This window comes from Vidua macroura, chromosome 3, assembly GCF_024509145.1.
Source record: "Vidua macroura isolate BioBank_ID:100142 chromosome 3, ASM2450914v1, whole genome shotgun sequence".
Taxonomy (NCBI): domain Eukaryota; kingdom Metazoa; phylum Chordata; class Aves; order Passeriformes; family Viduidae; genus Vidua; species Vidua macroura.
The window spans coordinates 19,618,993-19,641,265 of NC_071573.1; the positions used below are offsets into that span (position 1 = coordinate 19,618,993).

Here is a 22,273-nt window from a genome sequence, read left to right on the forward strand (position 1 = left end):
GAATTGATCAGAATTCATTTGCATCATTATTTAGTAACATACTGAGTTTGTGGATATTTTTTTTTCCAAAGAAATCCTTTGCAGCAACTCTTGTAGCTATGAATGCACTTGTTTCAGTCTTTTTTGTCAAGCTAGCAGCTAAATGCATTGCAGAAACTTAACTAAATCTGAATCTTTCTGTAATCAGTTTGAATAACAAACTGCTTTGGCTGACTTCCTTGACTTGCTGGTACAGGGACATGAACCAGTGAAATTTGGTCTTTCAGTATGGTGCTTCCATTATTACTGATTATAAGTAGCAGCATCTCATGGACAGAAAAATAAAGATGGTACATTAGGGAAGAAGAGGGGTTGGGTAAAAGCACGACGACACAGAATTTTGGTATTTTTAATTTGTTACAGTTGACAATTGTTTGCAACCTTTTAAATTGCTTGAAGTGTCTTTCTATCTTACGCTATTCAAAGTGTGGCCATGAACAAATCATTGCTAGTGTACATTTTTATAGACTGAAAATTCAAGTGTGATGCAAATGGTTTTGCATTCAGACGTTCCAAAAAGTTTATCTACCTGAATGCCATGTTAGAGGCAGCAGGAGGTAAACAATGCAATCTAGGGAAATTATTTGCAGCCCTTTCCATGTCTTTGAATTCCCCATTTTTTAATCCTGGGAACTTCAAACAAAACATTGCTAGAATGATGGGTTTGAACTGACTTATCTAATTCCATAATTTTTTACTGATTTGTCTAGAGGGCTGTTTGCATGGTCTAAATTGACCCATCTGGATTTTTTAACCCTGGTTTTCAACAAAAGCAGAGGAGCGTTACCATTTACAGAAGAACATGCCCCTTTTAAATATAACATGTTCCTACAGATATGTCATGGGATTGGAGTTTGAAGGCAGTATGGTTGACGGACAGAGGAAAAATGAGTTTGCCTCTGTCAGTGTGCCCAGATCCTGGAGGTGGAAGCTATAAGCAGTATTGGCTGAAAGTTAGAGCTAAGCCTAAACATGGTTTTCAAGGTAATCTGGACTCATAACTAAAATTGTGGTGACAAGTCTGTGTGTTTGGTGTATTAGCACGTATGTAAGATGGAACAATTCAAAAGAATCCCTTCAGCCTTGAAAATGCAGCAGCTGTTGAGGTGAACCACAGCAGTGTTTGGTGGTAACTGTAACAAAGAACAGAGACCAAACAGAAGTGTAAGATGATAGCATATAATTACCCTGAAACTATGTAACACACCATTATTAGCTGGAATGTTTTCTCTCTTGGCTTATTTGCTTTGTTTTTCTTAAATACCTGGGAATTGTTCTGTGAATTTAGGCTGAAAACTAGCCAGCTTTTAAAGATCTGGGATTGAATAATATGGTGTCTTTTGAATAAAGTGCCTTTGGTTTGCTTTCCTTGTTTTTCCTACTTGTTTTTTTGGTTTTTCTCTTTTCAGGTTTGTGACCAGGTTTATTGAGCTGGATGGCCTGAGCTGTTTGCTGAACTTCCTGAAGAGCATGGACTATGAGACCTCGGAGAGTCGCATCCACACATCCGTTATAGGGTGTATCAAGGCACTGATGAACAACTCCCAAGGACGGGCTCATGTCCTGGCCCATCCTGAAAGCATCAACATCATATCCCAGAGCTTACGGACTGAGAACATTAAGACCAAGATTGCTGTGCTGGAGATCCTAGGGGCTGTCTGCTTGGTACCAGATGGTCACAAAAAAGTCTTGCAAGCCATGCTTCATTACCAAGTCTATGCTGCAGAAAGGACAAGATTCCAGGTAAAAGGAGGATACTTTGACAGAAATACCCAGAATGAGGAATCTCTGCTGGGAGTGATTTTTGAGTGCATATGTTGCAAACTTGCTAAGTAGTAAAAAGGCAATATTTATAATTTTGTTTTATTAAGGGAATTCCTCAAATAGGTTATTACTATATGTGCATACTTATATTTATATTTCAAGACATCTTACTGGTCATTATTGCTAACTTAAAATTCCATATATTTTCCCTGAAAATGGAGTTTCGCTTTGCTAAATGAAAGCAAAGTATCTGCTCATACTCTAGCTTGATGGCATTTCTGGGATGGTTATGATTTGTTCTGTCCTGAAAGCTGAAGCCACAGAATTTCAGGAGCCTCTGTCCTGATTTTAAATCTTAATTTAGTAATGAAAGAATTGTGGATTAAATAATGGAGATGAAGAATTAAATTATATATGGTGGAGGCACTTCCTTTGCCACTTAGCAATCAACTTGTGAATCGTAGTCACTTAGCAATTGTTGGCTCAAATAACTCCCATTCAGACCATAGAAGAGAAATGCATTCTCAGAGACCTTGAAGTAGGTCAGTGACAGGCTTTTATTGTGGAAGCTACTGGCTGCTACTATAATGTTCCTCTTCCCAGTGATCTGAGCACCTTTACAAAAAGATAGTGGAGAATCTGTTGCAGCATGTGAAGCTGTGGCTCCTTAACTTTAGGATAATCTAACCCATTTACTTCCTTAGATACCCATGTTCTTCCTTAGATAAAATCATTAGAGTGGTGTTGTGCCAACAGGCACTGGATCCTAATGCCTGACAGTCATTATCTTGTACTTCCTTCTCAACTAATGGATTTTAGGCTAACAAAAAAGTGAATGGGGAAACAGTCTGTGCTGATGGACAGTAGCTGCCAATGCTTTTGTTAGAACCAAATGCACTATGGGATTCACTGACTGTGACTCAGACCTGGGACAGGGATGCAGGAGATATTGATTTGGTGTTAACCTATATTTGGCACTGTCAGATCCATCCCTTGAAGTGCACTGCCTCATTTGCATTGCTTGTCTGTTCAGACTTGATGTGTGTCTTTGATATGCATGTGTGACACATATGATGTATGGTTCCAGAAGTGGGGGCCTTTCAGCCTCAGTTGGAAGCTCTTGGGGCTACTTCAATAGAGAAAATAATAATTACAGTAAAACTTGGAAGGTGAAGAGATTACAGCTGCAGTCATAAGAATGTGTCACCATTGTTCAGTATGGAGAAGAGGAGGAGGATAGGAATGAGCAGTGCAGGAAGTAAGCCATGTACATGAGCTATGATGTGGAGATTTTCCTTCTCCTCCATAGGTACTGCCTGTAGAGGAGAAGGAAAAAAATTAAATTCAGTTTGTTCTCTAGTACTTAGTTGAAATAAAGAAACCTTCCTGAATTAATATGACATTCTTTTATACCTGGGAGACAGGTGGGGATAACTTGAGCTGCTCTAGAAAAAACAGTAACTAATAAGCCTGACTACACTTATGGTCCCATGTTAACTTGCCCTTACTGGACCAAGTGACTGCTTAATAAGCCCATATGGGACAGGTGCTGAGTTTACCATAGTTGGGTGTTCTCTCTTTTTCTGTTTCTGTGATGATTTCAAAGTTACTGAATAACTGAGGTAAGTCACTGCTGGGTAAAATGTGGTAGCTTTTGAGGAATCTGGTGGAATGATTTGCAGGTGCTTACCAGTCTCTTACACTCATGAAAAGTACTTTGCCTAAATGCTGAGCTTGTCAAAATACTTCTCCATTCAGGAAAAAATGAAAGACAAATGGATACTCTCTTTTACTTCTCAAGTAAAACAAAACAAAACAAAACCAAAACAAACAAACAAAAAAAACCCACAAAAAAACACCAAAAAAACAAAAAAAAAAAAAACAAACAAAAAAAAAATGAAGCCCCACCCAACTCCTAAAATTATTTAGCAGAAGGAAATGTGTTCTTGTTTGCAATTACGAATACTGGTGTTTTAGAGACTGAAATGGGATTTTTCCGCTATATTCAGCAATAGCTTGAGTTTAATTTTGAGAGGTAAGTGTTCATCCAAAGACATTCTTCATCCGTCTCCAGTTATTCTTCTAACAGAGAGGCTGGGGATTTTTTAAATCCTGAAGAAACAAATGTGGTCAAGGTCTTTCTTATGTTTTAGAGGAAGTTTCTCTGATACTCTAGCACTTAAAATTAAGAGTGTTCCAGCTCTTTGCTTCTTGCCCTCCTGCACCTCTGTCTCAGAATAGTCTTGCAGCTTATTGTCAGGAAAAACATCCACTGTAACTTGAATATGGGAAGCCATTTTAAAAGAAGGATGAGCTGAAAATGCTTGTTCTTTATCTTTCCTGTAAGCTTCAAAGATGTAGTGTACAATGAAAACCTTTTTCTATCCTCTTTTAATCCTAGTCCTGAATGTAATCTTTGTAACCCAGAGTTTGCAAGTATCTGAAGAGATCCTTTAGGTGTGAAACAGAACCCTTTGGGGGCTGTGTTTCCTGCAGCTTGAGCATCTAGCAGCATCATTCCATGTAGTGCAGTGTCCAAAAAGTGTGGAGCTTGCAGCAAACTTTATACTTTGCAGTTTGACTTTGACCAGCCACACCTAAACACTGTTATGTTGAAAACTATCCACCACAAGTGGGGAATCTGGCAGAGCCCACAAACAGGAATTCTTTCTGTGAAAGTAATGAAATTGTGAACTAAACTGTAGGAACTATGGAGAAACTATGCAGAGTAGAAATTTATTCCTTTGCCTCTATGGTCCATCACTGCAGACTGATTCTAATTGGTGGGGGGAAGGAAAGCTGGGAACTCTAAAGGCAGTGCTCAGTCTTTATATCTAGCTCTGCAAGACAATGGCCAAATTAGAGGCACAATGTGTAAGAGGAAAGTAATCTCAAATTCTGGAAATCAACTCAGTTCTTGTGAAGTAAAAGTGCAGAGCTTTCTGGAAATTGTACGGAACTCACTTTTATTGGAATGTCCAACAAATAACTTATAGGTGATGCTGACTTCTGGTAATATCAGTGCCAGTGTTGCTTTTCCTTAAGTTGCCTTCCTGACAACAGTGGTTGAAAATATTTGTCATCCCATTCAGCCATCTTGCTGTCAATTTATTCCTCCTCATCTGTGAAAGCTGGCACTTTGTATACTATCTATTTGGATTTATTTTCAACTCTTGCAGGTAGCAGTAAACCTAGATGTCCCATTCTCCCCATGTCATTTGTAGTGACCAGCACTATGTCTGTTGGGGAATCAGGAAGTTAATGTAATTAACACTAATACAGATCTACTTTTCCCCAAAACAATTTTTTTCCCTTTGAAGAGGGATATCATTGATGAGTACCTTTGGGGTACCTGGTTCTGCTTCCACTGCTTTTTGTAAAAAGAAGGAAGAGAGGTTCAGAATGATTTACTGACAGCTATCTAAAACTTGAGCTCCTGAATAACTTGCTGCTGACAACTTTAGATTGAAACAGTGATTATCTCCAGTTTGCACAAGTGTAGTGGAGTGTAGAGATCATGTATTTAACACAGCAACGTTAAACATGACACATTTTGTTGAATGTGAGAAGTTATTGCCAGTCAATGTTCTAAACATAACTCCTGCTACCTGGCACAGCTGCCAAAAGTTGTCAGAAGACTCAGCAACTGGTGAATTAGTGGAGAAGGAAAGCTGCAACTTAAGATATGGTTCTTACTAAACTTATATTAGTTCTGTCCTGCAATAGCTCCTATTACTTGAATAGAAAACTTACAGTAGGGTATCTGAAGTCAAATTTCAAATGACAGTGAAATTCCTGAGCATTATAAATGCTTTTAGTCCCAATTAACTAGGTTGCACCAAATAATACCAGCTGAAGACTATTAATCAAACAGTGCTGAAATTCTTCATAAAGGGTGTCTTTGCTTCTTGATGTGTTCTTTCTTTTTTTTTTTTTTTTATTAAGTTAATGGAAAATATAAATAGAACTTATATGAATATGAAGGACTATTTCCTTACCAAAACAATTCAGATTTTACTCTGAATTGAAACTGACGTAAAATATTATTTCTTTCTAAATTGCCAATTGTCAGCATTTCATCTACTGACTACAATTGTCAGTCCCTAACTTCAGTCAGGATTCACTTTAAAGCCCTGGGGATATTCTCCAGAACTTACTCTTTTTTGTTGAGGCTCCAGTCTTCACTCATTTGCCTTTTCATACTGCAACTTCACCCTGTGTCTTTGATTTTCAATGTGTTAATAGGTATATCAGGATCATCCTTGTCTTGGCACTTGCAACAAGAATCTATACTATGTTTGTGTCTCAATTTGTATGGTCACTATTCCTATTTTCTCATATTTGCCCCATCTTCTTGCCTGAGCTCTTCCTTTTGCTTGCTTTAATTACTGACCCTTCTTTTATAATGCCCTTCTGCCTGGAATGATTCTCGCTTTAATATCCAACAGTCTGTGGTTCATCTTAAGATATTCCTTGAAAATTGTCCTCTTCAGTGTAATACTCCTTCTATACTCAAATACCACAGTAGTATTAGGACTTGCCTTCAATCTCCTTCTTGAGGCAATCTGGAAAACTCTGTCTATATCCAATTGTTTGAAACATACTACTTTGCCTACAAATCCTACTCTGCCCATTAAAGAACAGGGATGAAAGAAAACACTTGAAATCCAAACAGTAAATCCTCAGAGCAGAAACGTGGAATCAGGAAGATGAGCCCTTGTTGTCCTTGATGGGATTTTTTAACATGTATTCAATATAATTCTGTCACCGGCTCGATGTGTGATCATAAATACATTACTTTGTCTTTTATTTTTCCTTGTGAAGATGGAGTTTTATAAAATGCTATAAAAACTGAGAAAGAAGAGTCTCTGATTTTAAAATCATTAATGTCTGAATTATCTATTTATGACTGGTTTCCCTTGTGAAAGGGGCACATTCTTTCTCTCCCCTAAGCTGTTGCCTTTCCGATTATTGTTATGCTTTCTGCTTCCCCTCCTTTTCTCTGTGTCATGACATTGTATCACATTATACTTTTTAACATGCCATATTTTGAGACAAAACTAACATTGCAAATTCATAATGCTCTATTGGCCCAAAAAGTTCGTCAGGATGTTCCAGTGCTCTTCCAGCACAGCTTGCTATTTAAAACACTTGTCTAGCTGTGGATCCCTGTGGGGAGAAAGAATTTTCCTTTTAGTCTTGAGAAAATGTAGGTGTTAGATACTGTCTGAAAGAAGCTGGTTTTACTTCCCAGTGGAAATATTAACCGGGCTGCTTTGGGCAGAAAATTCTTGTTTTCCTTCTTAATGCTGCTAGAAATTTTGAAGCTCGAGGTGAATTAATAAAGAAATTTTGATATTGTCAGTTGAAAAGGTGGAGGCCAAGAGCATTCCTTCCAGAGCCCCCTTGCTTGGTTTATATCAAACACTGTCAGTACAGACCATAATTTGTAAGGAGAAAGCTGATCAAGTTGGAATTGTAGTAGAGGATCTAACAAGGAACAAATTAAAAGGCTGTATTCACCCTTAATTTCCTTCTTCCCTTTAGGGCTCAATCAGAGCCTTTTGAGGTTTGCTGCAGATTGAATGAAACCCTACTGGTTGTCAGTGATGAGGAATAATGGGATTAAGTGAGGAAAGTTTTGCTTAAATAGTAGGAAAAACCTTTATAACTGTAAGATCAATTGAGCCACAGAACTGGCTGCCAAGAGGTGTGGTGAAATCTTTTTCACAGGAAATGTTCAAGTGAAGATTTGAACCTCAGCCATTTGCAAAGAGTTGGAGATATTGGAGTTTGGCCACAGTGTATGGGTGTAGACTCTGATTTTTAGGAATTGCAAGAACTTACAGTGTTTCCTTTCAAGCTGAACAATTACATGTAGATGTGCTGCTCTTCAGTTGGATTAGTGCAACGCAGAATTTTGGGTTTTCTTGCCCTGAATTTGGTTTGCCTCCCATTGCATTCTGCTCCTAGTTCAGTGTTCTGAAATGGGGGAGAGAAAATTTTTGTTAGCATCCTTCAACCTGTCTGGATGCTGTACCTGATATGCTGTTTCATAGATTCTAGCGTGTTCCTACAAGTCTGTGAGAAAGTATGATAGGAATGAAGCCTCTGAAGAAAACCAGCAAAACCATTATTGGTTTTGCTGCTTCTCTAGTGATGGCTAATTCAATTATTCCAAGAATACACATGTGTTTTGGATTTTAGTGTCAAATCTGGCAGTAACAGAATAAAATTTTCTCATTTATTTCACTTCTGCTTGTTTGTCAAGTTGAGGAGTTGGTTTTATTGGTGAATTTAAAGACTTCTCAGTTTCTGATTGTCACTGTTAGAGCTAGGATGGTGGATTGAGCTGACCACCAGTCTGGCTCAGTAGAGCATTTCATGTGCTTTTATGTAAGACTTGTTCCCCATTCTAGCAAAATATTATTTGGTCGTAACACAGTTACTGGGGTGGATAAGATTGAAGCTCAAATGCCTGGAGTAAGGAAATTTGAAAATTCCAGATGAGAAATTTGGAAACAGCAAGAGAAAGGAGTTTATGAAACCGAGCTTATTTGATAATGAACGTACTATGCTCAGATGTGAAAACAGCTGTCAGTAGCAGTGTTTGATAGGTCAAAATATTTTTGCACAAAATAAGCATGAAGCCAGGAGGTTATTCTTTCCCCTGAAGAATGCACAGGAGGATACTCCTCCTTTTTTCTTGAGACATATCTCTGTGGCTTTCTAAAGAAAACAAGATAGACCTATGGCGACTAGCAGAGGAAAGATTTTGCTATGAATTAACACTTTCAGTAACGAGGGACAAAAGACTGACTAGAGGAAAATGAACTTCCTTACTCAGCAACATAGCTTCAAAATGTTATTTAGATGGTCTGCTGAGCCAAACACAAAAAAAGTTATTTTTGTCTTTGTTATCCCTTTATGGTCAAAACTTCTTAAGGAGACTAAAAAGAATTCTCTCTTTTTTAGTGTGATAGCAAAACAAATATATGAGTGTGAGGCATTTATTATTTATGCTGGAGTGAGACTCATACAGCTGAACTCACAGATCTCAAGTGGAATTTGTTACTCTTTCAGTAAGGAAAATCATCCTTGGAATTATGAACTGATCAGAGAAGATCCTGAAGAGAATATTAACTGTGATCAGCACAATGCTGAAAGTAGAGTTGCTTTCATGGCTAATCAGTTTCTGCATTTAACCTCTTTGGTAAATATTCAAGTGGAATTAATCCTAAATAAGGCAAAGGTCACCAGTGTTATCTGTCTAGTCTTTTTCTCTTTTGTCTCCTGATGTTCACAAGATTATGGTAAAAAATCAGTATGTATGCAGAAATTAGACCAAAAGCATTCCTGAGCTGAGCACCCTCTGTGGGTTGGTTGGGGGGGTGGGGGGGGTGGAACATGCAGCCTCCAGGGAGAACTTCCAGCAGCCTTTCAATAAACAGAGCTTATAAGAAAAATGGATAAAGGCATTTTACCACGCCTGTGGTGACAGGACAAGGGCAAAAGGGTTTAAACTATGAGAGGTTAGACATTGAACGGGTAAAAGGAAGAGGGTTTTTTTATGATGAGGGTGAAAAGGCACTGGAACAGGTTGGCCAAAGAAGTTGTAGATGCCTTATCCCTGGAAGTGTTTGAGGCCAGGCTGGATAGGGCCTTGAGGAGCCTGGTCTGGCAGAAAGATGTTCCTGCCCATGTCTGCGGGGTCAGGACTAGATGGTCTTTAAAGGTCATTTTTAACCCAAACCATTCCATGAGTCTGTAACATGGAAACTGGAACTTAACTGCACTTCCAGTGGAGATGTGTAATTCAACTTTGAGCTTTGGAGCTGTATGCACAGGGGATATTCCTGTTATTTGAAAATCCCTAAAAGGAGCTAACCAAGAGGTAATAATTGTCTGCTTCATATTAAAGGGTGGTAAGTGAAGGAACAAGGATAAATCTTTCAAGGTTCAGGCATAGGCTTTATTCCTCAAAAGAGAGCTTGTCTTTGCAATTATCTCCCCCTGTATACAGAAGTGCAATCTATCCTGCCAGAAATTACCTTATGTCTAACCCAGCTTGCTGTTCTGTTTCAGTCATTGTTAAATGAGCTAGACCGAAGCATGGGGCGATACCGAGATGAAGTAAACCTCAAAACAGCCATCATGTCCTTTATCAATGCTGTTCTGAATGCAGGTGCTGGTGAGGTGAGTCACTGCCCTGGAAATTCGTTCTAAAATGTTATGTTTAAATTAGTTTACCTTGGAAATAGTTAGTAGATTAAGTCACAAATCTTGTGGTAGCGAGTGGATATATTTTGTGGAAAATACTGCTTATTTGTTAAGATCAGTTTTATAATGTCTTCCATATTATTTAATTTCAAGCTTCTTCAATATAACATAGACTACTTACACTGAAGTGATTACTTTGGGTTGTTTGTTGGTTGGTTGTTTTTTTTTTTTTGCTGTTTTGGTTGTGGGGTTTTTTTTTTGTTTGTTTGTTTTAAGAACTGCAAAGCATTTACCTTTTTATTCCAGCCTTTTTAGAAAATATTTTGGTTTATCTTCAGAAATGTTTTAAAATGTTAAGTTGTTTTGACTCAAAGCCAAAGTCAAAGCATTTTAATTTTAAAATATCAAAGGGAAACATTTCAGAGAAAAGCCCAGCTGTTTTACTTTTATTAACAAGGCTTCCTTTTGAATCTGAAAGATAGTTTAAACTAATTTATTTCATTAAAAGTGTTACTTTTGTGACATTGGCTTTTTTTTCTTTTTTTGGTTAAACCACAAAAGACAGCAAGCTCATGAGAGCTATCTGACAATGTATTTGTCTCTGTCTCTGGGAATCCTGTAACATCCCACTGAATAGATGTAAGCAGGTTTGTCAGAGTATGTGATTTTATGTGTATGGTTTTATGACAAATAAACAGAAAAAAAAAATAGGAGGAAGACTGCAATGCTGTTCATCCGTAGCCTGGAGGGGAACTTCTAATGGACTAGCAGGGTAAATGACAGTAGCTTCTGTTCCTTATGGAACAACAAGGAGTGTGCTGTCCTTATGACTGAATATGCAAAATTCATAGCACGTAAATGTACTTTTAAGTGAAATGGAGGCAAAGGCATTAAGTCCTTTTTTACTTTCTTTACTGAAATTATTCATCCTGTGAATTTGGTGTCAGGATAGAGAATATTAAAAAGAGAAGAACTGAAGTTTTAAGTAAATGTTTTTAAAATGTGATTGACAGCTCTTGAAAACAAATAACTTTATTTTCCCTCAATTTTTAAGGACAATTTGGAGTTCCGGTTGCATCTCCGATATGAGTTTCTAATGCTGGGAATTCAACCTGTCATTGACAAGCTCAGAGGACACGAGAATGCCACACTGGACAGGTAACACTTATTTTCTGAGAACAGCTACTGATGAACAGAAAGACTTCTTAGAAACTCTCTCTATTTGAGACAGCTGATTCTGTCTCTTCTTGAAACTGACTCCATAAAGGCTGTGGCAAAGGACTTCCTCAATTCCTTTTCCTTTCAGCTGGGGCTGGCAGTCAGAATGAAAAATACAGAAAATATTCTAATTGTTTTCTCTTGAAGCACAACTGGAACAAAAGCCTGTCCTGGTAGGAGGGAAGGAACCCAGTTGTTCATTGACTTCATTGTGACTGAGAATGTGTGGTCTAAGTGCAGGTTCTGAGTTTCCAAGTTGTATGACTACAGTTTGCTGCAGAGCTGGAACCAGGAATGATGCTTTTGATCTGCAACATTATAAGCAAGAATAAAAGAATCTGTCCTATAGGTAATCTGTATCCCTTTGGACAGTAACTAGGAGTGTTTAGGAGGGACTTAGGCCACTTTTGGATTTTACAAGTTAGGAGAATAACAAAGGTTTGAGAGGATCTCAGATGCCTGCATTACAAGAACTCTTGTACCAGATCTGCACAGGGGAATGTGCCACAGCCTTTCTCCACATCATCTGCTGTGCTCCAGTCTCTGTGTAAGAAAAGTCCAGATGGTCAAATGTGTCACTCACCAGGTCACCCAGATCCAAACATAGTCATGCTGCTGTGCTTATCAATAGGCATATCTAGAGACTGTTGTGAACTGATCCACTGAATGCATTTCTGCTTCAATGTTTAAAAGAAACAACTTGTTAATGATCCAATACCTGGCTAGCAAGTATGGTGTGGACGTTTTAGGAATGTATTATCACTGCAGGCATTGCATTCATCAAAAACAGAATATCCCTTTCCTATTTTATGTTTTGTTTTTGCACCTTACCTCAACACAGTGACTTAGCACAGCAGTTAAAGAATGTGTATAGCTCTGCCAGCCTTTTCTTTTGGCCTGTCACTGACCCCCTTGCCTTGCATACCTGTGGCAGCACTTCATGTAAGAAAGGCTTGCCAATTTCCACATGTTCTGGCTGAACTGAGATATTGCTGCTTCTCTAGTGACACACTTAGTTTAAGTCTGAATCATGCCACAAACATTGGCAGATGTTTTGTTATTCTGTTTCCTCTTAGACATTTAGATTTCTTTGAGATGGTCAGAAATGAAGATGACTTGGAGCTTGCCAAGCGGTTTGACCTGGTAAGTTTTTCTTTGTAGTATCTGAACTTGCATCCACTTGGGATGCTTGGTGAACTTTTCCTTTGTGCTTCCTAAAAACTAATGTTTGATTTCGATGCTGAGAGAGGCTGATGTTCTTGTTTTCACTGTTTCTCATTTAGCAAGCAGGAGGTTTGTACTGCTTGAACAGTGAAAACAGTGGTCACACAAAGGATTTCTGATGAGTGTCTTTGATAAAAACTTCTTTCTTTTGTTTGCCTGAATGTTCAGGAGTGAAGGAGGTTCTCAACCTTGCTCTCAAGTTCTCAGTCCTGATGATCTGGATGCCTTCTAGTTTCAGACATCCCCTTTGCAGGACTATGGGTGAAGTTTGGGCTATTTTCTGATATCGTTCTCAAGATTACATGTAACTCGGCTGACAACTGTTGCCTTAGAGCCTGTGGAGAGGATCGGTATTTTAGAATATGTGAATTTTAATGGCTAACATAAAAACAAAGACAAACTTCTAGCATCAATAAAAAGCTGTAGGGTCCTGAATGGTTTAGTCCCCTCTTTCTTTGTGAATAGCTCTTGCTGCACACACAGATACGGAACAACTGACCCTTTCTTGCTTAGCTTCTACTATTTGTGCCACCAGTTTCTAGTACCCAAATGTTTTGCTTGCTCCAGAACAGTTCTTGGTGGCTTTGCATGCCTCCCACCTTTCTAGCCCTTTACTTTGGGGATCTTTTCCATACTAGGTAGGGATGACAATGGTGATGTCAAAGATCCTTGGAACCTGCAGCTGGACGTGGCAGGAGACTTAGCAGAGGCCCCATTGCTGGAAATTTGCCTGTCTTTGAATTGATTGGTTCTTTCACAGTTAATCAGGCTTTCGCTGTAGATGGTTTTCCTCTTCTCTTGTTTCAGATCCACATTGATACAAAAAGTGCCTCTCAGATGTTTGAGTTGATCAAGAAGAGATTGAAGCATACAGATGCCTATCCCTATTTGTTATCCATCCTCCAGCACTGCTTGCAGATGCCATGTGAGTACATTTACAGATTTGCAGATGCCATGTGAGTACATTTACGGATTTGCAGAGCAAGGGCTATTGGAGAAGTGGGTGAAACTCTGGTGTAGGTACAAATTCACAGATACCAGGGCACACACTGCCCTTGTCTCCCATTCAGAACTTAGCTGTGGCTAATGCACTTGGTATCTTACAGTGCAAAATTTTGTCACAATACTTAGGGCAGCAGTTTGACCTCTCTGCACTTGCCAATAAAATTGAATAGCTGAGACATTCCGTTAGTCACTGATAGAGTTTTAATGATTTTAAATCAGAAGTTTTAAAAAAGAGTCCTTGTGCTATAGATCAGGGAATTCCCAGAAATAGATAGAATTTAGAATATTTAAAAAAGACACCGAGGATTATTTTCTGGTGAAACAGTACAGTACTGAAAGCTGTTATGCCACAGTAAGCTGAAATTCCACAGTAAGTCTTGAGGCTGCTATCTCATGGCAATGCATCAATGGAGAGCTTCCAAACTCAAAGTGAAAAATAATATTGGAATTTGTTTCCAAAGGAAGTGATAAGAATCTTCTTGTTAACTGCAATAAAATAATTCAGTTATGCATCCAGAGTGTAACAGCAAGATCACTAAAGAACTGCCTGCCTTGATCCTGTTAGGAGTGAGGTGCTGGTCTTCCATTACTTTCATCCATATTTGAGCAGTCAAACTGAGAAGGGAACATGAGGGAGATGTACTGGCGTGTGCTTTTCAGCAGGTAATGTAATATGTGGTATGTTCTCAGGCTCTCATTAGATTCAAGTCCAGCAATGCACAAATTTGAGCAATGCTTTGTCTCAGTGGCCTCTTTGATATTAGTCTTTAGAGCAGAGCTTGAGCTTTATGTATTGACTGGGATTTTTGTTGGCAGAAGGACTAAATCCTGTTAGGCCAGAGCAGGATTGTACTGGAGCAGTTTTAAAGAATCTAAAGATCTAGGTTATGTAACTTAGAGAATTGAGGTGGATTTAATGTTGCTCTGGCTCTTCTGTTTGGACATCCATGGGATCAGTCCCTTTGGTTCAATTTCTGTTCTTTATCTCTGCACTTTCCAGTCATGTTTGTACGATTTTTTCATGCCAGTTGAGTTTCACTGACCTGCAGATAACCAGGCATGCAGATAGAACATCTCATTGTTTCTACAGTGACCTCGACATCAAGCCCCAGAAAACACTGACTGTTCGTTATCACAAAGGAATCCTTTTTATGAACGTTTAAAGTGCAACTTATAGCTAACCTGTCAAAAGGGCTGCATAGCCTGAATGTGCACATCAGGCACAAAGTTGCTGTCCCAGTATGCCAGGTGCTTGTAAATAATCTGCTAGCAGCTGTTCAGAGTTAGTCTTTGTGTTCTGTAATTCATCGCGTACAGGACTGAGATGAAGGAGGAAAGAATGCCAGTTTGTTGGCAGGTCTGTGCACTTCAGCATGGAATTAGAAGAGCTCATGGGTTGGTCTTTTTTCAATACAGATAAGAGGAATGGAGGCACCTTCCAGCAGTGGCAGCTGTTGGACAGAATACTCCAACAAATTGTTCTTCAGGATGAACGAGGAGATGATCCAGATATAGCTCCATTGGAAAACTTCAATGTCAAAAATATCATTAAAATGTAAGCTGCTTTTTTATTGTTGATTTCTGTAATGCAGGTAAAAGGATATGATCAGTATGCAGGTGTTTAAGAAATAAAATATCATATGTGAGGACTTTCTTATTTCAACTTACAGCTTCTCATTGTCTTGTTAAGTAGTTAAGTCTTCTAAGTAGTTTCCTTCTAATGACATCTTAGCTTGGCAGTATTTCCTAGCAAAGTCCTTGTATTTGACTTCTAGTAACTGTTGTTCTGGTTAGAAGACCAGAAAAAATGCTCATGATTTTATAACAAGGCTTCTTCATGTGCCTTTTTTAATTCAGGATGCTCATGAAGGCTTTCCTTGATATTAAAAAGTAAAAATAATATCATATTCTCTATGTAGATCCCATTCCTACTCATGAGCACATGGTTTAGAAAGATTGCAAATAGGGGAAAGCAGTCCCCCCTTGGCACACAAAACCTCTTGCCTCTTCATAAAATGTCTGTTTGCTCTCACCCACAGACTTGGTTGAGGGCATTACCATTATTTTTTCCCATAGGACGCATCATTTGAGAAGTCTAGCTACATGAGCTGGCTCGCTTCTCAACTTCCCTGTTCTCAGTCCTTTTTTAGCCAAACTTTTGGATTCTTCATTTCGTCCAACTGCCTCTGCAGGTAATTCATGGCCCATTACCCTTCCGAATTATCCACTGAAAAGAACATTTACAGAACATAAGTCCTATATGAAACCAAATTCTCCTGTACTAAAAATTTAACAGTTCCTTTTGTTATAGGTGTGAGCCAAAATGAAACTGATTTCTTGTCATGGAAAAATACAGTGGTGTTGGATACCAGACTTCATTGTAGATTTCATGCCTGATCTTCCTTTTCTGCTTTCACAGTTACTTCTCATTCTGCACATCTAATCAATCCCCAGCATGCTCTGCATATTTTCTCTTAGTTATAGGAAATGGCTGTGCCAGTATGAGATATGAGAATTGCCTTGTTACTGTTCTCTTCCAAAAGAGAAGTGTTCTTCATCCTTGTAAGAAAGAAAAAGTAGAACCACAGGAAGTAGAAGAAAACAATGGCAATCTGGTCTTATATTAAGGATGGGGTAATTTGTACCCCATAGCAGCTGTGATTATTTTAGTGATGACTTCTCTCTTTCGAAATAAGTAGACTTCGCACTTTGAGGTCATTACCTGAAGAGAGAAATGTATCAGGACTTTCTTCCACAGTCATCCCTTTTTATGACATTGAGTAAAAAGGCATCCTTTTTCTATTAGCTCTAGGCTAGGGAGCAGAATCTGGATCCAGAAGGACCACTGGCGTGATCCTGTATAAACTTGTACACTTACCAGCTTGCCTTTTGCTGATCACTACGCATAATGGCCACTTGTCTTTCAACCTGGGTAGCTCAGGAAAAGTTTAAATAATCTCATTTCATCTTTCAGGCTGGTGAATGAAAATGAGGTCAAGCAGTGGAGGGATCAGGCAGAGAAGTTCCGGAAAGGTGAGTTCATTCTCTGTGCTTGTGTAGGCAGAAACTGATCCTGATTCGTTCACAGAGCAGCGAGCAGCAGAGCTGGGCACAACTTTTCCTTTTGCAGACACTTTGTGTCCTGGTGAACAGTTTATGTGTTTCACAGGATGAGGGTTCCTTCAGTCCTCACATGAAGTGATTTTACAGTCTAACTGAAACTTAGGCATTGCTGTCTTGATCACTGAAGGTCACTGTCAAGACAGTCAGACTCTATTTTCTTTTTCTTGCTCTCATTTTACATCCCTGCTTGAGCTGACAGAAGTGTCAGCTTTATTTCAGTATAACCTACATCTCCTCAGGGACTGTTCATGAGCTTTGTTTCATCAGTCCCACTTGCGTGTTCCCCCTAGACCATGCAGAGCTGATGAGCAGGCTAGAGAAGAAAGAGCGGGAATGTGAAACAAAGACGCAGGAGAAGGACGAAATGATGAAGACACTGAACAAAATGAAGGACAAGCTGCAGAAGGAATCCTTGGAGCTGCGCCAGACCCGAGACCAGATGAATGATCTGGTGGCTCAACTTAATGAGTTCTCGGTATGAGACTGGGAGTCTTCCCCATCCTTGTTGAAAGGCTACTAACTAGTGAATGATGAACAAAAGCATGTTATGTATGAAGCACATCTGTGGTCATAACAGAGAATACTTAGAAGCTGCTCAGCTTTTAGCTGAGACCAAAATCCCTGAGCTGGTAGTATAAAATGGTTAATGCATGGGCTGCTCCATTCCTTCTCCTCAGCCACCTTCCTTGCAGGAGCTGCTTAGGCATGCATGTCCTCCTCCAGCCATAATTTTCACTGCTGAATGGGGTGACCCTGGTTGTTATTTCAGTGGAATAGAGAGAAACCTCCCTGATACAAAAGTATATAGGAAACAGGATTCCTATCATGCTGCAAGAGCATCTGAGCTGTCTCAGAGCTCTGCAAAAGTGACATTTGCAGATGCTCCCTCCTGTTTGGTGCTCCTTCTATGCCAGCAGTGTGTCTGAGCCACCAGAACACAGGCCTGAGAAGTTAGACACTGCAGGAAGCAGATTGATTCCCTCCTCCCCTCTCCCACTTTGCATTAGTGAGGCCTAATGACAGGTATTCAGTGTTTCAAACCCTTAGCTTTTAAATCCAGGAGTTCAAAAGTTCATAAGATTGAACTTTTCGGTTTTTTCATACATAAAGAGAAAATAATACATTTTGGCTTCTTTTACTAGCTTTCTGTTTTTCTGAGCCATTTATGGTTCCTTTTTCAAGCTCTTCTCCACAACTCCTTGGGCTTGAAACTTTCTCTTAAATGAAAGCTGAGATTCCTCCCTTTATTGCATGGCTTTGAGTGCAGGAGGCTTTAAAGAAAACATCAAATATTTTGAGAGTGGTAATAAAATCACATCAGCTGGTAACATGAAGTTATTGTGCCTTTTAAACTGTTTGCTTTCTTTTTCTCTGTGTTTTTTATTTTCCAGCAAGGGGGCAGCATTTCCTTCCCACCCCCACCACCCCCTCCTCCAGGTGGCCCATTAGCTTTGTCCTCTTCTCATATGTCTGAGAATTTGCCACCACTGCCACCTCCTCTGCCTTTCTCCAGCTGTCCCCCGCCACCTGCTCCACCACCTCCACCAGGAGGACCTCCTCCTCCACCAGGAGCACCACCCTTCTTCAGCATGGGGGTGCCACCCCCTTCAACAACTACCTTCAGCACCAGTGGCCCCAGTCTGAAGAAGAAATCTATCCCACAGCCTTCACATCCACTGAAATCCTTCAACTGGGCTAAGCTGAGTGAGGTAAGAAACTGCATTACTCAATTGATTTACTTTCTGAGTATACCCCAGTGTTGGTTAATGCCATGAAATGCGAAGTGGCATAGAAGCAAGTAGCTTTCTGTGGGCTGTGGTCAGTAGGAGTCATTAACTGTATTCAGGGATTCTCCCCAGTCGTCCAGCACATCCCCTGTGATGAGCAAGGTGCTGGATAGATTGAGCTGCATAGGTGTGGGCCTGCAAATGATCTGGTCAAGCAAAGCTGTCGTGGGGCTGAATACGTAAGTGAGAGCTGGACATCTCCAGGACTGGTGTGCCAGAGCTGCCCTCACTTGTACACCAGGAAAAAGGGTGACCAGAGCCAATGTGGGCAAAACATGGTGAGAGCCATCTGGAAAACCAGTCACCTCTACTCTGGTAGGAGCCATCGCCAAGGAGAGAAAGGTGTCCTGATTCTCCTCGCTGTTTGTTCATGGCCATGAGGGAAGCTGCCTTTCTCCTTGAATTGTTAGAACTGTCTATAGGTGATAAAACTCCAGGTTGGCAAAAAAAACCTCAGAGGACTTGGATTCTTCTGTTGCACTCATTTTCTTCTACCTTGGTTGTGTCTCCTTCCCCTTCACTTCTCTCTCTTCCTTTTCTCTCTTTTTGCCTTCTTCTTTTCCCTCCCCTTCTCTTTAGGTCTTAATTTTTTAAACTGATTTAGAAAGAAAAAAAGTGTCTGTGTTGAGTTTGGATTTCTGCCTAGAAACCCAGGTTCTTTTTAGACTGAAATTCACCCAGGGCCCAACTCTGGCATTTGGAATGAGTGTCCAGGGACCTCTGGAATGCCACAAGAATTCTCTCTCCCCCTCTCCCCTTTTCTTTAAAATAAAGTTAAGTGAAATATTTGCTGGACCGTCTGTGCTTGTCTATCAAGGCCACGTGGGGGGTGTGGGAGAGAATGTAAGGACGAGGATTTATTTTCCTTTGCAGAACATGGAACTTAGTGCTCTGAAGAAAAGAAATAATAGCTAATATATGTGTATATATATGAATTTATATGAAAAAGAGAGAGTCACAGGTGTTTCTGTTTAGTGTACAGTAACTGTAGGCTTATCTTGCCCTCTGGATAAGAGTGAAGGCAGCTGTGCTAATAAAATTGAAGATCTGGGTGGTGAGATGGCTAAAAGACACTATTTTGAGGAAGGCAAAATAGTTGGGAAAGGGGGCATAAGAGGGTAGGGTCTTCATTTTGGAGTGTCTGCCAATGTTAGTGTTTTGAACCTGGTATGGTTTCTGCAAAATGGCAGAGGTTGTGGTGTCAATACAGGTGGCTCATGTTGTTACTTGGGTTGCACTTTGTTATGGAATTATTTAATTTCATTGACTGCTGGAGAAGCTGATATGTTTTGGTCATCTTCCTCAGTTATCCTAGATTTCCTGCTTCGGTATCTTTTTATTCACATGGATATGAAACCTCTGAGCACAAAGTCATGAGTAGGTTGGATGGACCTTGTCATGCCTTTTGTTACCTTTGCTGCACTTCTGTGGTGTTCTCCTAAACTGAGCTGTCAGAGTAGCCAGACTGGAATAAATGAGGACTCAAAACAAGCACACTGTCTGGGAGCAGCACATCTCAAGTTTTTGAGCCTGGGAAACTGAGGCTTGGAAGTGTGCACAGTATTTTTGTGGTTTGTGGTAGGGTTTTACTTCCAGTTCACAAGAATACAACTTTTCCCCACAAAAACATTTTGAGGAACAATACATGAAACACAGCAAGGTGAGGAAACACAGCATTGGAAACAGCTGTGCATAAAGTTAGGGCTGCAAGTAGGTCAGATATTCAGCTCTTAGTTATCTCTGCATACTGTTTAGACCACCTTTCTCTAAGCAATTAGTACAGAATCTCCCTCAGGAGATTTTCAGGTAAGTGTGAAGAGGACTGAGGCAGCCCACATGAGACCAAACTCCTCTCTATCCATCCAGCCTGCCTCGAGGGAGTGAGGGAAAGCCAACAGAGGCCAACAGGAGCGCGAACAAGGCTGGCTGAGAGGGATTTGTCTGCAATATACTTTCTCAGTAGTGGAATCAAGGCTGTTCTCCAGGGCAATTCATATGACACCTTTTTTTTTCCAACACTGATTTTGTCTTGGAAGAAAAGAACTGAGCTGTTGGGTGTTAGGAGAAATATCAAATATAGTCAGGCTCTTAGCAGTTGACAATGACAGATTGTCCACAGTTCCCATGGGCACCACAAAAAAAGGTTTGACTGGAAAGGATCTGTGCTTCTAACAAGGAAACTCCAACAGCCCACTAATTTCCATTGAGAATTAAGGACTGTGTGTTAGTCTTGATGTAAGCTAATGACCACTGGCAAAGACATTTAGATGCTTGGATGGGCTGAGTTCTGAAGAAGCCCTTCCACACCACAGCTCCATTCATACAACACTGTAGCATTGTTTGTGAATTCCATTCATACAGCACTACACTAGTGCTGGTGCCAAGGATCTCCGTTTTTTAAGAAAAAGATATTGCAATATAACCACTGTAATATCCTGGAAGGATTCCTTTCTTTGTTTCTGGGCAGCAATGCTCTCTCACTCTGAGTTTTACACAACACCAAAGGTCAATCAGGGACCAAACATGGTAAATCCAAGCAATGGACTAGTTTCAAGAAAATTGGAAGTATGGATTAATAGTTACCTATTTGTTAAATATAAACATATTGATTTGAAGCTCAGAATAAATTAAGTCAGCCTTCAACTACTCTGCTTCTTATCTCATGTCTGGGGAGGCAGCTTCTCATCAAGTGTCCTGGTAATGACTCTCATCAGTGATGTCAGAGAGAGGCTTTCTTTAGCCAGCCCTAAATAGACCTGACTGGAATAGTTTCATAAGGAAGGTATTTGTTCTACATTCCATATAGGAGTTTTTGAAAAAGCTCAAAACACACACACACAGAAAAGTCAAAACCACCAAACCCAATCTCCCAAACCAGTCATATAAACAGAAAATATTCATTTTGACACTATTTTTTTTTTAAATGTTTCTATAATGTTATCAATGATTTTGATTTCTGGAACTTTTTTTCCTAAAAGCAGACTGAGGTTTATGAAATAAAATGATGAAGGACTGCTGCTAGAGATTCAAAGTTAATGGAAAGAGTTCTCCAAAATTTCATTGTGAAACTACTCATAATAGCTGTGGTGGTGCTTAGGCCTATAATGAAATAAAATACCTATCTTGATTAAAAAAATAGGCAAAAAAATACAGCTTTTGCTTGAAGTGGATTTTTCTCACACTGAAGAAATTACCTAATATTAAGAGAAAAGTTTGGAAAATGTGCTTTGTTCATATCACTTTTCAGATTCATAATGGAATTCTCAATTAAAATTTTAAATTGCTTCCACTTTTCTGGTTAATATTCTACAAATATTAACCTGCTAATAGGCAGAATTGCCTGCTCCAGTATTCACAGAACACTCATAATTTCTGTGGTTTCTCTGAACCTGCAGGTCAAAACAAAAGTCCTGTAGGTTTTCACTCATGCTGTGAAGTTACTGAGGCATGATGGACTTTGATGCCTTCCAGAATATCATTATTTATCTATCAGGGTAAATAAAATCATCTTTTAGATGTAGCTTTGTAGTGCCATGAAACGCTGTCATTTTCTAATGTCGTTATGTCCCTCAGCAAACTGGGATTCACTATAAAGGTGGAATGATGCAACTGCTACAGCGAGTGTTAAATGCAACATACCAAAAACTCAGCTTGATGGAGCAAATGCCTTGTCAATACTTGTTCTCATAATAAGATGTTTCCTGACCTGGTATGTGTCACCATTTCATTAGAGGATGCTTGGAAGTACAGTTCACAGGGTTTGCTATTCCAAGTGGGCCAAAATTTTCCAAAGCACAGGAACCACAGATCTTGGAAGATTTGTAGAATGAAAAAATGAATGAATAAACAAATAAATGAAGATGGAGAGAAAAACATTAGAGATAAAATGACTG

The 22,273-nt window shown here is 39.5% G+C and overlaps 1 protein-coding gene across 1 annotated transcript in view; it reads left to right on the forward strand.

Moving 5' to 3' along the window:
• The window catches only part of DAAM2 (dishevelled associated activator of morphogenesis 2), a 170,757-nt gene that overhangs the window by 108,772 nt on the left and 39,712 nt on the right, over positions 1-22,273 (forward strand). The window contains exons 6-14 of the mRNA XM_053973859.1: positions 1,449-1,782; positions 9,889-9,999; positions 11,078-11,181; positions 12,318-12,384; positions 13,273-13,390; positions 14,887-15,025; positions 16,445-16,503; positions 16,884-17,068; positions 17,985-18,302. Coding sequence (XP_053829834.1) covers positions 1,449-1,782; positions 9,889-9,999; positions 11,078-11,181; positions 12,318-12,384; positions 13,273-13,390; positions 14,887-15,025; positions 16,445-16,503; positions 16,884-17,068; positions 17,985-18,302 — 1,435 coding nt within the window. The remainder of the gene's footprint in view (positions 1-1,448; positions 1,783-9,888; positions 10,000-11,077; positions 11,182-12,317; positions 12,385-13,272; positions 13,391-14,886; positions 15,026-16,444; positions 16,504-16,883; positions 17,069-17,984; positions 18,303-22,273) is intronic.